Consider the following 15,317-nt stretch of genomic DNA (forward strand, 5'->3'; position numbering starts at 1 on the left):
ATAGAGATACTTAATAGATTTACACCAAATAACAAAAGGGTGGCTTTCTGAGCCAAGACCTACCTTTCTGCAAAAGTTGGTGTAATTCTTTTCAGCGGTTTGGGCTGTAGTCGTGTCTTAAAATGTCTATGGTAGTTAACATGGGAAACTCACTTTTCTTAACCAACTCCCTTTTTCTTGTCCATGCCTAAATGATTACCCCAATATCGTTTTTGGATAATTTTGTGAAGATTTATCAACCAGCGCCAAAGATGTAGGCAAATCAAATAACGCTTTTCCTATGGAAAGTAGGTCCTAACTAGAACTATGTAGATAACTTAACACACATGCTTGCGGATGCTTTTGGTGAGCTGGCTTCTTCATTGGTCTCCTCTGCTGTCATTCAACCTTTTCTTTCACCCACCACAGCCCACATCATAGGGTAGCCTGCTGTAGCCATTGGCTTTTCCGTGGTTAACGGCAGCATTCTTCCTATGTACATCTGCATATTTGCCTGCAAAGTAGTGTACTTGCTCGGCAGGGCTAGTGAGACATTAGACTACATTTTTTGTATTTTTACTTTTTGCTAACTATTTTTACCTTTGCGGATGTATTTGTTTTCTGGTGTGAGGCTTGGCAGCCCCCGACACGCACGCTACTGGGTGCCTACTTCAGATTGAGTTCCTTTATTATCCAGCTAGCAAGCGGCAGCTGTGCCTTCGCGTAGTATTGTAGAAAGTAATGTTGTGTGATTGCATTTTTGAATTCCAGCAGAGGTGTCTGCCAATTTCTATTATGTAAACGCTGTTTTCATTTTGAGATGATTTGTTCCGTGTTCGCAAGTGCATTTCACAACAATTGTGCAATAAAAACACGAACATTTCTTTTCGTTTTTGGGCGAGGCATGGCAGTTCCCGACATGCTGCTGCTGGCTCCAGATTTCTTGCTCTCTCATCTGTGTTCCCTTGATAGCAGGCAACAGCTTTTCTTCATGTAGACGGTGTTGTTCCAACTCCCTTATTGCAAGCAAGCCATGCTTAATAGTGCAGCGGACATTCCTATGCCGTGGAAAATATATGGGTGGCGGGCTCTTGGGGAGGAAGTTTTAGTTATAGCTGATGAGTTTCAAATAAGTGACTATGTAGGTTTTTTTATTTATTTATCAAAAACCCCTTTAATTCTGAAATAATGTTGTTTCTTGGGAAGATTGTGCTCTGCTTTCGAAAGCACTTTGGAGACAAAACCCCCAACGCTATGGAGAAAACCCATAGACCCTCACCTCCTCCATGGTTTGTTGATGAATACAGATCCACTGTTTTCCCTTCCTGCGATCTGTGGGGGCTGCAGAATCACACAGCTGCCCTTTAACCAGGGGCTACAAGTGGGCAATTTGCATGTGTGCCTAATTCTGAAATACAAGAGATGGTGCTTGACTGCATCAGAGTCTGACTTATAACGTTCATATTTTTATATAAGTGCAGACCGAACTTGAGAGACATGACCCTATCATGAACGTTTGTCCTCGGGCAGGGCACTGATCTGCTTCTATTTTTATGCAATTACACGTTCCAAAGTGCAGACATTTTTCTGTATTGGTACTTAGGCTGCAGGCAGCACATCACGGAAACAGTAACCAACAACTTCCAATCTACAATATCTGCACCACTACCTTGAAGAAATTGTGAATTAAATATATTCTCTTTAAAAAATGCTGTTACACAAATGTAGCTATGGCCAGTGTAAGCACATGTTTAAGAGTGGTGTCTGTGAAACCAGTATTAGCCATGCCTGGAGGTCTGGCATATTGGCTGTCAATGCTTGCCTTTTTGTCATCAATAAGGATGCATAAGGAGCAAAATAAGAAAATATGGTATGCTAGATTTTGAAAAACTCAAAATTTCCATTAAAAATTAGATTTTTTTCCCCAAAATATTTTATAGTTTGTATATTTAATTCATTTTTCTGTATTATTTGTGTATTTTGTTAGGATTCACTTTGTAGAAATTGCATAGGCTGGGATCCCCGGCTTCCACTAGTGATTCAGGGAGGGGGCAGACTAGTTAAGTGGTTAACACTGCTTCTATAGACTAGATAAAAAGTAATTTTCACAACCATTAACGGTAAACAACATGACTTATCAAAAGAATTATGGAAGTGATGCACTTTAGTCACGAGTATGGTAAAATTGCTTTCTGTAAAGTCAGCAAACACAAGGAGATGAAGGACAGAGTGCTGAAACTTTTAGACACTGACACTGAGTCACAGATCTGGGTTGAATCCATCATCGTTCTTTAGCTCGCGTCTCTTCCCCAGTTCAGACCCAGCTATATGCAAATCAGTCTTGACCCTGTCCCTCATGGGAACAGTCCAGCCCAAACTGCCAAGCTAGGTCTTCCCTGGATCGGAAATAAGCATCTTGGTACCGTTTTCGAAGTAAGAACCCTCAATAGCCTGGCTAGCTTGAATCCAGTTGGAAAGTGAGCAAGCAACCCACGTCTGGGCTTACCCTGCCAACTTAGGTCGGACAAAACAAACTCAAGGAGATGATGGACGGAGCACTGAATATTTTCAAGCACTGACCCCAGTCACTGATCTGGGTTGAATCCATCATCGTTGTTTAGCACACTTCTCCTCCCCAGTTCAGACCCAGCTATATGCAAATCAGTCTTGACCCTGTGCCTCATGGGAACAGGCAAGCCCGAACTGCCAAGCCATGTCTTCCCTGGACTAAAAACAAACATCATAGGATGGGTTTCGGAATAACATCCCCTCTTCAGCCAGGCTACCTTGAATCCAGTGGCAAAGTGAGCAAGGGACCCACTGGAGTCAAGCTATCCTGGCTGATGAGAGGTGAAACCCCGAAACCGGTCTGGAGGGAAGACCTGGCCTAGCAGTAAGGGCTGGGCTGTTTCCATTAGACATAGGGTCAAGACTGATTTGCATATGGTTGGGTTCAAACTGGAATGGCACAAGGAGCAACAAAATGATGGATTTAGTCCCAGATATCTGTACTGGGGTGAATGTATGACATTCTCTCTATCAATTGTTCTATTTGCTCTTGTAAGTCAGCAGCATACAAGTGTATTCAATACAGATTCAAAGTTTGTAGTCTCAACCTGGTTTCCTTTGATGTCTTAACATTTGTAGTTAGCATTTTCACTGACTGTTTTTTGTTTCACGAGTGAGCATCCAAAGGTGTATATTGACTGTGGGATGGTGAATAGTGTGGGCCTTTGGTGGACACAGGTAAATATTGACGTGAGCAGTATTCTTTGTAGCATGGATGACACTTTTTTGGTAAAGGAACCTGGGCCTAGTCTTAGAGTCCTAAATAATCCTACCTGATAACAAATGGAGGTGGGCTTGGACCTTACGTGGACACAACAATGACCAATAGGTAACTTATACACATATCTGGCATGAGTGCATGATCACTGTGTGTTCGGTGTTCTGATTGGCTGAGTGTTCCGGACTGCCTGTGGCATCTGACTCTATAGTTTTTTGGGAACTTGTGCACCCCTCTGGCCATATGTGCTTTTTTGGGGCCTAATTTGTATGTAATCTGACTTTCCTGTTAGCGCGTTTGTCGGCTGGATGCGTACCACTCTACCTGTAGCCTGTCAATCAGTAACTTCCGGCCTAGGTCGCACAGCATAAATGACAATGTATTTCTGAATCCGGAGTGATGGAGAGGTCATGTTGGGTGAATTTGACAATAGTGATGCGATTTCTTTCTTACACAATCATTGCGCACCTCAACGCCGACCTTTTCAATATTAAGAAAAGTATGGAGAGCGGCCATGTTGTACGTTACGCAGAATGCAATTTTTTTTTAACGTTGCTTTTGTTTTAATGAAATCCAGTGGAGGCTGTTCATGGCGGGATTGATGTTATTGTGTTTCAACCAACATGTTAGGGAAGCTACACAGTATTGGACTCTATACTTTTAGAAATTTATAAGCTGTTGAAATAACCCAGTAATCCAAACAGAACATGGCCGTAAGCAATCAACAGGGAGAAATCCTGTGAATGTGTGGGAGCATCGGCAGATGTAAGTGAAGAGATGCTGTTTGCTGTTTTGGAAACTGCATTTTTTTTTGGAAGGGTGTATGGGGTTGTAAATAGACCACTGCAAAAAAAGATTCCCAGATTGAGTACTTTTTCCACCGGATTGGGGTGGTTCCCATTTCGATTGTGAAGTTAGAGGAACTGAGATTTAGATTGACGGGTCCATGGAGCAGGATTATTGTCTAATTACTGCTTAGGCACAGCACATTGTTCTACATTCTCCGGTTACCGCGTAGGAAAGCTCTTTGTCTGTCCGAGTGCTGTGATTAACAGTGTGCAGTCTCATTTAGCTGTGTCTTTCTTTTCATTCGTAAAAAAAGCAAACACCATGATATTGATACCGGAACTACGCTCCTCTACCTCTTCTGTTCTTCCAGGTTATGCTTGCAGCGGTCGCAGAACCATGTGACGGGCTACGTGGAGCACAGCAACGGCAGTGTGGTAGTGTCCGCCTCCACCCGGGAGTGGGCCATCAAGCGTCACCTCTACAGCTGCCGAGACGTCTCTGCATGCGAGAACATCGGCAGAGTGCTGGCCCAGCGCTGCCTGGAAGCTGGGATCAGTTACATGGTCTACCAGGCCATTCCTTGGGAGTTCCAGTCCGAGTCGGCAAGTACTGGCAGTTTGTTAGCTGTCTTCTGATGCTTGTGCATTCCCCGACTCCTGTGCTACAGATTGCAATCCTTCATCTTTTCTTGGAGTGTATAGTGCTCTGTCAAGTTTAGAGCACCGCTCTGCTAACTCACCTCGCGCTAACATGTGCCCTTTGTTTTATTCCCTCCCAACTCTTATTGCGGGAGTAATGGCGGCACCACTCTTCTAGTGTTCTGCAGCCTCTACTCTGGGAGCTCTTGGAACCCCACATTCTGCACTGCACGTACACCTGTGGGCTGTTGTGCAGCCCCCTCGACAAGTGTTCTGGTGGTAGCACTTAAAACACCCTCAAGCTGCTGCTGTTGAAGACACTTGCACATGCAAACACCACCAGCCCCACACTGTCAGTGCGCCTTGGTCTGCCTTTACTATCTGCTGATGTTGCTACATTTTCTGTGCTCTCTCTGGTGCCTGCTTCCACTGCAAACAAAGGCCTTCTGAATGTTAATCCTGCTTGGTCAGTTTCCCTGAAGCTTATGCTTCAACCAGTGCCTGTGCCAAGTCCCCCCCTTGCTTTAGATGTAGGTGTGAATAGCTTCGCCATAGTTGGTCAGTGTGCTAAAATGATAGATTTTCTTTGGCATTTGGGCACTGTTACACTCCCAAAACATTTCTTTCTCACAGAGTAGTATGTATACCTCTTATGGAGACTCTTGGTTATTAAATCTGTAATGTCCTGATAGAACATCTAGTTTTTGGAAAGACTTTTAGCGGACACCCTGTAGATTACTGCTGTGATCTCTTCAATGAAGGGGGTCGGAGGTGAAGGGGGTCGGAGGTGCTTAAACAGCCGGGGATCAATGCATCCTAAGGCCCCTCAATGCTCCCAGTTGTAAATCGAACGTGCCAGGATTCCTGCTGCCTCATTCTTTGCAAGTGTGAGATTGCTGGTCTGTACCGATCACAGTAAAAACCAAAAATAAAGATATAGGTGTGAGAAGTTGGCCCGATATGCAACGTTCGCTATTCTAGCGACCGCTATGTATCGTACCAACGACCCTTATTGTGTTTGGTTGTAAGTCAACCTATAGACCAGCTATCCTAGTAGCGTGGATACGAGCAGTCTAAGGCTAAAGACTCGAGAGGGCGTGTTAAGCCAGCTGTTTACCACACATGTACCCCTTGAACACCCAGTGAAAGGACACCACACAAGTGTTATGAAAATAAACAGGATATTTATTAAGAATCACAACAGCCCTGTACTCTTTATGAGGACAGGGTACTAAGCACAAACCAAATCTCTTTAGCAAATACTTCAAGTGCACAATTTAAAAACCAGTGTCCGAGGACACGGGAAGGTTAAGGTTTCGGGCGGACCCGATAAGGCAAGTCGGAAGCGAGGGACTCGGGACCCTAGAGTAAGGAGGCTATGCAGGCACCGAAATGCCGAGTTACCTAGCCACGAGGGCTGCGGCTGCACAAGTCTTACAGGCGTCGGGGTCTTCGCTGACGAGCCAGGAGCCGGAAGAAAAGGAGTTGCTGGCCGGCGACCAGTGCTGAATAGTTCGTAGAGATCCAAGCCTGGATCGGAGATTGAAGAAACCTGAAAGCAGAGGGGACCAAGTTCGTACTACTAGCCAGTAGTCAGAGGGTACCAGGAAGGCACCGGTTGGCCGTCACCTCGACCAGGTGAGTGGGCGACGCTAGGCTCTGCAGTCTCACGGACCAGGAGGCGTTGTCGGCGACCACGGCGGAGGTGCGAGCTGTCCCACGAAGGATGATGCTGTCGGCGTCGCTGGGCCCAGGATGGGGCAACAAGCCTTGGCAGATCTCAGGGCCACGTGGTGGGCCTAAGATGGCGTCTTGAGTGGACCAGGAGGGTCCGGGGTGCTTCTCGCAAAGATGGAAGCAAGGGCCAGTCTGGAGCAACCAGACCAGCAGTGATGATTCTCGGATGTCGTCACAGAAGGGCACAAGCCAGCGGCTAGTGACCAGACAACGTGCTGAGCAGCGAGCAGAAGGGCCCCACGCAGATCGTGGAGATGCTGGGAGACTGCACTTCGGTGCTGGAGCGGCTCAGGGTCGGGGCTTCTCGGACCCCAGAGCACTCACCAGAGAGTTACCTCGATGGTCGTGCTGGTTTTAAGAGCGTGCAGGTTCTGATGATGGCCGGTCCCTCGAGGTCTCGTCGCACCCACAGTTCACAGCTGAGCTGATGACGTGGGTAGAGGTCAGAGGTGCCAGGGAAGCCGGTTCTCGTCGAGCTGGGCCGTCGGATTCCTTGAGGAAGGACTTACAGCAAACCGCAGAGTTCTTAGTTGGTGCCCGCTGATGCAGGGTGACTACTCCTTAGTCACAAGGGAGAAATCTTGAGAAGAGTCTTGAAGTCCTTTCGTAGAAAGTATTCTTGATTCAAAGATGATCTAATTTGGAAGGGTCCCCGCTCCGGCCTTTATTCTAAAGAAAGGGGTGGGTACATGACTAGGTCCTGCCCTAAGGGTGGGACCAGGAAGGGGGGTAGTTACACCCCTCTCCCCTGCCGGACTTTCCCCAGGCCAGGGCTGTCGCCCCTGGAACTGGTTCTAACCGGCAGATGCGTAGTGAGCGCCGGGGTGCCACTCCGCAGTCACCTTCTCGCAAAAGCCCTACCTACCCAGAATACACAAACCCTGTCTGGGACGGTGCGAACACCGCCCTCGACAGGAAACCCTTTGTCCAAGCTCTCCTCGCTGGAAGGACTCCCAGCAGCAGGAGGTCAGACTCGTGTCTGTGGTGGCAGCATCCATTTTGTGGAGCTGAGGCTTTAGTTAACTTTAACCGGGGTTCACAGTTACGTACATGTCGTGTCCCTCTAGAAGGGCGGAATGCTAACCTCGTCGCCAGAGTTGGTGAGAGGGCAGCATCCCGATTCGTATGACACCTTACTCGACATGTCTTGATAACGCGACACCGAAGTTACCGATGTGGTACGCGTTATCATGGAACAGCCATTGGGTCTTGATTCCGCAAGCTGCAACCGGGCTCGGCTCGGGCCAGAGCCTAGTTCACACGAGCCCATGCACTCTGCCTTCTGGATTGTCAAGGCCTGCCATAGGAGTGACTGATAGGAACTCGGGTGTCCATTGTATGGTTAGATATAGGCTACTATATCCAAAGCAAAGGGTGATTACACAACTTCGCCCCAGCTGTCATGCAGCCAGTTGTGTCAAATTTAGGAGGCCAGCCAGGGGTGGCATAATACATGCTGCAGCCCCTGGCGGCCCTGGGTACACCCATGCCCTGAGTTACAGGGTCTGATAGGGTGGCCCAGTACCAATTGGAAATGTACCTAGGGTACATGGAATCCATTTTAAAGAGAGAGCAGTAGGCCTGGGGTCCTGATTGGCAGGGTCCCAGGTCGACTATGTCCAAAACCAGCTAAAACACAGGGCAAAAAGTTGGGGGCAACCATAGTCAGGATGTACCTTCCTACACACAACCATAGTCAGGATGTACCTTCCTACAATAGGTACCATGATTGATCTCTGCCTCTGGCAATCAATAGACTGCATTCCTGTCTTGCTGATCCTGATGAAGACCAGCCACTGGCAAATGCAGTTTAGTCGTACTCCAATAAGTACGACCAGCCCTTACTGCACTTTATGTCCCCTTCCAGATGGAAAAACAAGCAGCCCCAAACTGGCTCCTGCCTTGTTGGGCCTCCTCTGGAGGTGCAGGAGACCCAGCTTGTGTCTGTTACATTGAAGAAAGTACTCTGGGAGGTAAGCAATCCAGTAGCCGTAGGTGTAATTAAGTAGGTTCATTCATCACAAGTAAGATGGTAAAGAAGGCCCCACCGGGAGCAGCATCAAGCTGCTCAGCCCCACTCACTCAAACTGACCACACATTCAAACCATGCATACACAAACATTCCGATGACATCACACATACAGGCTGAGCAGCAGGGAATGAGAAGACCAGAATATAACACATCTCCCTCAATGAAAACAAAAGAAAGCAAGAGAAAATAAATACAGTATGCCCTGACGATGACAAGATCGGGATTTCAAATAAGCAGTTAAACAAGAATGAATGAATGACTACAAATAAAAATTATGGAATAGCAATACAGCATAATATCTGAATTCAAACAATGGAGAATAAGTTAAAATGGAATCATTAATAGCATCACACCCAAATAACGGGAACACCACTCGCACTAAATATAAAAGAAAGGTGAAACAAAGAGGCATAATATTACCTCGCACAAAACCAATGAAAACAAATCACATGACAATTCAACCTGACATAACCAATGCAGAAACATCACATGACAATCCAATCTTACAATTCAACCTCACATAACCCCCATACCTCAACACAAACCAAACCCTAAATATCACAAATCATGTCAGTTGGCCAGACTGGCACGAAAAGCAATGAACAGGGAACCAAACCTATAAAAAAAAAAAAATGGCGCCCAAAAGAATAACAAAAGCAGGACCGCAGCAGATCTCAGCTAAGGAACACACCCACAAACACAGTCCACAAAACGTGACTCCCCGAAACGCACCCCAAGGCAAAACACATATCGAGGGGTACATAACTCCCCAGCGCACGGGATACATGACTCTCCGAAACACACACTAAAGTAAAACACACAACACAGGGTACATGACTCCCACTGCACGGGGTACATGACTCCCCAACTTAACGTACTCAAGTTGCAACACACAGCGTAGGGTACATGACCCCCCAGCGCACGGGGTACATGACTCCACGAAACGCACCAAAAAACTCATGCCGAGGTAAAACACAAGAATGGTGCACACATACATTCCACTAAGTATTATATGGAATAATTTTTTTTTGCTAAGTTGACATAAAATAAGACATAAATGGCAGCAAGATAAGCACAGCGTAAATAGCGAGATGTTATAATGGAGAATATGGTGCAAAAGCTTGTTATAAGACTACACTTTCAATACAAGTCGTAGAAACAAGTTCTATATAAAAGGCAAGTTAAAAAAAATTAGATAACAGTGCTTTGACTAAAAGACCTACACTTTGTGAGAAATAAGACGAGAAAAAAAACCAGAGCAATGGAAGATTCCGATGCACTAGTGGTTTCAAACACAAGATGAAGGCTCTATCTGAACAACACAACACACTAGCACAAATGTGCAATTCAGAAAAGCATTCCCTGCAATGTAAAATGCAGACTTCAACATTGAAACTTGACGTGCACGAATAGGTATGTTCGTTCGATAACTTTATTTCGGCCTCAAAGGACCATAAAAGTACATATAATACAGATAAGATAATAAATATAACCACATTTAAAATAGCTTTTGCATAGAATATATAAAATTACAATGCTATATACACCTTAAGACAGAATTAAACACGAAATCCATTATTGAACATTTCATTAATTACAGTACATAGAAAAAGCATACTAGACGCTGGCATCAATTCCCAGTTTCCTACGCCTGATCCACATCACATTAAGAAAACGCAAAACTGCAAACACAATGGGGGGGGAGGGGTGCGTATCGTATTTCTAAGCTTTAAAAGCATATAGGCATTGACGGAAACCCAAGTTTCTGCAAATAGGCATTATCCAGTATCTGCGTGCACCCTGATATCCGGGGCAGAAAAACAAAACATGAATTTCGTTCTCCAGATGGAATCCACAGACCTGACACTCCATGGACTTGTTGCTATCCCACTTACTTGTAAATGCTCTAAGTGGTAGGGTGCCCAGTCTGAACTGCATTGAGTTTGGCTCAATGGTTAGAGCGGCAGACCCTGATGCAGAGGTCTAACCAGGGTTCAAATCCCCGCCTCGCGGGTCTTGGGCTCAAAAATTCAACAGACCTGATAATTCTCGCCTTGGTGCCTATTCCAATCATGGAGTCCCACTCTGGACAATAGCTTGCTTAATCTCCACAACGGCCCCCACAACGCTAAGGATGCCTGGCCTCCACCTTGGGGGTGCCCAGGACTGGACGCCTCACAGGGAAAGCCAGGATGGGTTCCACAGCGGTATTCGTACAAGCGCCTTGAGACCCTTGCGGGTGAGTAGTGCGCTATACAAGTATCAATTTACATTTACATTACATTACATTTACATTTACATTACAATGTTCTTGCTATTGCAGGGAATATCACATCTAGAAATTCTTCCTTCTTGTAGTTTACCTTAACCTGCAGGAACTCAGTGGTCAATCTTCCCACCTCAGAGCTCGAATGCAAGGAGGCTAAATGGGAATTCTTGTAATGGCCAATGTGCTCACTCTTAGGAATCACTGGGCAAAGCTCTGGTAGGCCTAACCTATAACAGGTTGTCTTAAAAGGATAGGGGTTAGCCACCTAATATTCTTTCCTCGCAACCCCTGCCAGATTTCCCTAAATTCGTTTCTATAGGGCTCAAGTTCCGGAACAGACCACAGTCTTTTCCAGTATGCTAAGGTGCGCAATGCCATCGCCGCCTCAATCGGGAAAAGCGATAGATACACGGTATGCCCAATAGATGGCGCTCAAACACAGTAAAAAAAAATTCACAGCCAATACGAAAAAAAACTCAGGAAGGTTTTACATGTTCCTCAATCAAGGGTCCAGATGTTTCAGAAAATGGTACCATAAATAACGTATTTCAATAAGGGATGGAAAGTCTTACTGCAGAAATGTTGCCAAAAATGTCATCAGTCATCAGTCACCATACATAGTACAGAACACCCAAAGTTGTCATGATATCCATTGAGAATTGCAGCTCGTGAGAAGAAGACGGTCCTGCATGAAAGGAAAGTGGGCAATCACACAACGAAACAGGCATAAGCGCTCAATCATGCGTAACCACGACGCTTCTTGACGCTGCCTTGACTCGTGTGGACATTTGAAGAACTCCAGAATCTTCAAAATGATGCATGTACTAGCACATCAACAATGCGTAGACTTGATGCTTTGTGATGCTGTCGTGACTTGAGATGTGCCCATAGATGATGACTGGTTCTACAGAATCACCTATATCATGGTAAGATTCTGTTGCGTCCTCGTTCAACACACAGCTGGCAAAGAAGGTCTCCAGCTGAATAAAACGACTGTTCGAGAACACGGTAGGCAAAACTCTTTACGAACTGTCACAACCTTTACCGCGAAATGGGAATAGTGTGCAGGGTCAAAACTTCTTACAACCCCAGTTGTCAGCACTTTACACTGGGGCTTGATGTTGGTCAAAACTTCTCACTATCCCAGTTGTCATTACTTTACTCTGGGGCTCGATGTTGACCCCTGATACCGCATTTGAAATTCCCAGTCTCTTCAATCATTGCTCAGTCGCCAACTCACACAAATTGCACAAGGGTTGAAAGCATCCATCACCCAAAACATCTCCCCCCAAACATCATTATTTTACACCGGGGCCCGATCTTTGCCCCCGACAACACATAATTTAGTCACTTAAAACTGGGACCCGATCGTAGCAATTATCACAGGACTAGCTTTAGAGCTGGGTATAGCAGGTTTCCAAACATACCAGCCACGCAATGTCCAACGTCCAAAACATACATCTGTAGGTAGGTAGATTTCAAACATTAGATGTTACACATCTTCTGATCTTTAAGCATGTAGGCTCACAGTAGTCTGGCAGATTTCAAACCACACGAAAATCAACGCCCAAAATATATTACTTTAGGCTGTCTGTTGTAAAAGACACCAGTGGGGCATCCAAATCGCTGGTTAGATCTTCAGGCTCAGCTGGCTTCTCTGCAGTTTCAAACGTTTTTCAAATTTTTCACGCGTGGTTCTTTAGTTCCAATCGTTGCCACTGTTACATTGAAGAAAGTGCTCTGGCAGGTAAGCAATCCAGTAGCCGTAGGTGTAATTAAGTAGGTTTATTCGTCACAAGTAAGATGGTAAAGAAGGCCCCACCGGGAGCAGCAACCAGCTTCTCTGCCCCACTCACTCAAACTGACCACACATTCAAACCATGCATACACGAACATTCTGATGACATCACGCACACAGGCTGAGCAGCAGGGTTGGAGAAGACCAGAATATAACAGTGTCCTGTGGCAAAGCTAGCGGAGGACCCACGTCTGGGTGTACTTCATGTGGGGGACCGACGTCTGGGTGTACATCTTTATATTGGGGACCCACGTCTGGGTGTACCTCTTCATATTGGGGACTCACTTATAGGTGTACTTGTTCATATTAGGGACCCACTTCTGGGTGTACCTCTTCATATTGGGGACCCGCGTCTGGGTGTACCTCTTCATATTGGGGACTCGCGTATGGGTGTACTTGTACATATTAGGGACCCACTACTGGGTGTACCTCTTCATATTGGGGACCCACTTCTGGGTGTACCTCTTCATATTGGGGACCCACGCCTGGGTGTGTACCTCTTCATATTTAGGACCCATGTCTGCAGGTACCTCTTTTTATTGGGGACCCACGCCTGCATGTACCTCTTTATATTGGGGACCCACGTCTGCATGTACCTCTTCATATTGGGGACCCACGTCTGCATGTACCTCTTCATACTGGTGATCCACGTCTGCATGTACATCTTCATATTCATTGGTGGAACGCGTGAATTAGGTTAAGCCCACCGGCCATTACTTGGGACTGCATTCCACTCCGAAATTTTTGCCCACCAACCCACACTTGACCGACACCAGGCATGGAAATCTAACCTGGTCCCACTCCAAAAGAACAATCCAAAATGTATTGCCAGAGGGGCCCTGGTCTGGCAGGTGGATACCCTGTGCTGTATCTAACCTCCCGTGAAGCACTAGACGTATCAAAGCTATGGATCCCCTCATACCTCCCTACCAGTGCTCTCGTGATTTGCCATGAACAAACCCTATGTTCTCATTATGATGTCCACATCTTAGCTATTCCACAAAGCTGCACACATACAGGGCTCATTGCTTTTATTCTAGAACCAAAACCATTCCCCCAGACATGCCTTACCTGTTGACTGGCTCTGCTACCCTTCCATTATTTGCCATCTTTGTCTTTTTAGTATTATAATGTTTTCCTTAAAAAGCAGGTTTCTAACATTGTGCTTTCTCTTCTGTTTGCTGGTGCATCTCACAGGTCCAGCACTTCCGCAACGCCATGAAAGAAGGTGGTATTGTCCTCAGCGAACCACGACGAATACACTCATGACACCGCCTGTGGGGAGGAGAAACAATGACTCTTTAGTGGGGACATTATTTGGCGAACGTTTTCCATCAACAAACGACAGTATGAACATAAACCCTTGGAAGATGGCGACAATGCCTGCTTATTCGACCTTTGTGCGTTAAAGACCCCGGGTAGTAGAAATATTTGCTTCTGGACAGAACAGTCAAACTACTCTCTGTCCAAAGCATATCACTATAGTCCATTCAGGACTATTCTCTGTGCTAATTGTTTTCTATAAAAAGGAAAAAAATATAACACATCTTTGGCTCGTGTGTTAACATGATTTCTCAAGGTGGGCTGGTCATGTCAGGTGCATGTTTGTGTGTAATTGAAAATCTTGATTTGCGAGCTAGTACTGCAGCTGAATGTTTGCTGTGTGCTTCCGGATTATCCTCCTTGCCTCATTAAAACCTATGCTGTAACACTCTGACATCAACAATGGATCCCACCAAGATATACCTCAGTGTAGCACTACACAGTGTTTCACTTTGCAGGGCTTCAAGTGGGATGCAAAAAGTGTTGGAGGGCGGTCTCTAAAAGGGTTGTGGCCTTTAATGCTGTGGCTTAAATACGCTAACTACATGTTCGAGGCATGTGGGCTGCTGAATTCATATCTTAGCATAGATTGCCGCCTAGTGTTGGGTCCGGTTGATCGCACTTTGTTGTCTTGGAAGAGTCTTCGAGTATCACAAGATAAGTGACTCCTCCCCTGGACTACAGTGCGCATGGGCATCCTCTCCATCCTTAGATTGTTTTTTTCCGCCATTGGGTTCGGAGTTATTCCTCTACTCCAACTTCGGAACCAAAAGTAAACTACTTTCTAAGACCAAAAGGCCTTCTACATCGACGGTATTGTTCTTGTTCGGTACTTCTTGACTCAATCAAACTTTCCATCTCGATCCGGTCGTCAACGCGGGCTGTTGGGCCTTTTCGACGCCACATGGGACTTCTGTTGATGGAAAGGAGCCAGTTCAAAAGGTGCCCGCAATGCCACTCCAAATTCCTACATACTGACATACATACAGTATGCAACAAGTGCTTATCTCCAGAGCACAACGAAGAAAATTGCCCAGCGTGTGCCCAATTCCGTTCAAAAAAGACTATCCGGAATAGACGGCTGCTAGGCAAGAGATGCAGCGGCAATCACCGGAACCGGAGGACATCTTCGATGACGAACACGACCTCGCGGAAGCGGCTGACTCGGATCTTGAAATAGTCACTGTTGAGGACCAGTCGGACTCCGATGACCAGATCAAGCCGGGGCAAAAAGTGAGTATCCAGCCCCCAACCCCGCTTATACCGAAAGAGAAGGCTCCGGTCGAAGCATTGCCTAAAGGCCTTAGCCAAGATCAACAAACTCCCTCAGAGACCCCGCCTTCCGGTTCGGCTCTGAAGCCCAAACACACGCCTTCTGATAGCCCAGGAACGAGCAAGACTCTTCCCAAAAAGGTTGTCGAACCGAAAAAGATTGTCGATCCAAAGGTCGTCGAACTGAAGAAAGG

The 15,317-nt window shown here is 46.1% G+C and overlaps 1 protein-coding gene across 1 annotated transcript in view; it reads left to right on the forward strand.

Annotated features, from left to right (window-relative positions):
• The window catches only part of MRPL18 (mitochondrial ribosomal protein L18), a 54,889-nt gene extending 40,815 nt beyond the window's left edge, over positions 1-14,074 (forward strand). Inside the window, exons 3-4 of the mRNA XM_086953092.1 lie at positions 4,425-4,656; positions 13,726-14,074. Coding sequence (XP_086809218.1) covers positions 4,425-4,656; positions 13,726-13,797 — 304 coding nt within the window. The 3' untranslated portion in view covers positions 13,798-14,074. The remainder of the gene's footprint in view (positions 1-4,424; positions 4,657-13,725) is intronic.
• The last annotated feature ends 1,243 nt before the right edge of the window (positions 14,075-15,317 follow it).

This window comes from Lissotriton vulgaris, chromosome 1_2, assembly GCF_964263255.1.
Source record: "Lissotriton vulgaris chromosome 1_2, aLisVul1.2, whole genome shotgun sequence".
NCBI lineage: Eukaryota > Metazoa > Chordata > Amphibia > Caudata > Salamandridae > Lissotriton > Lissotriton vulgaris.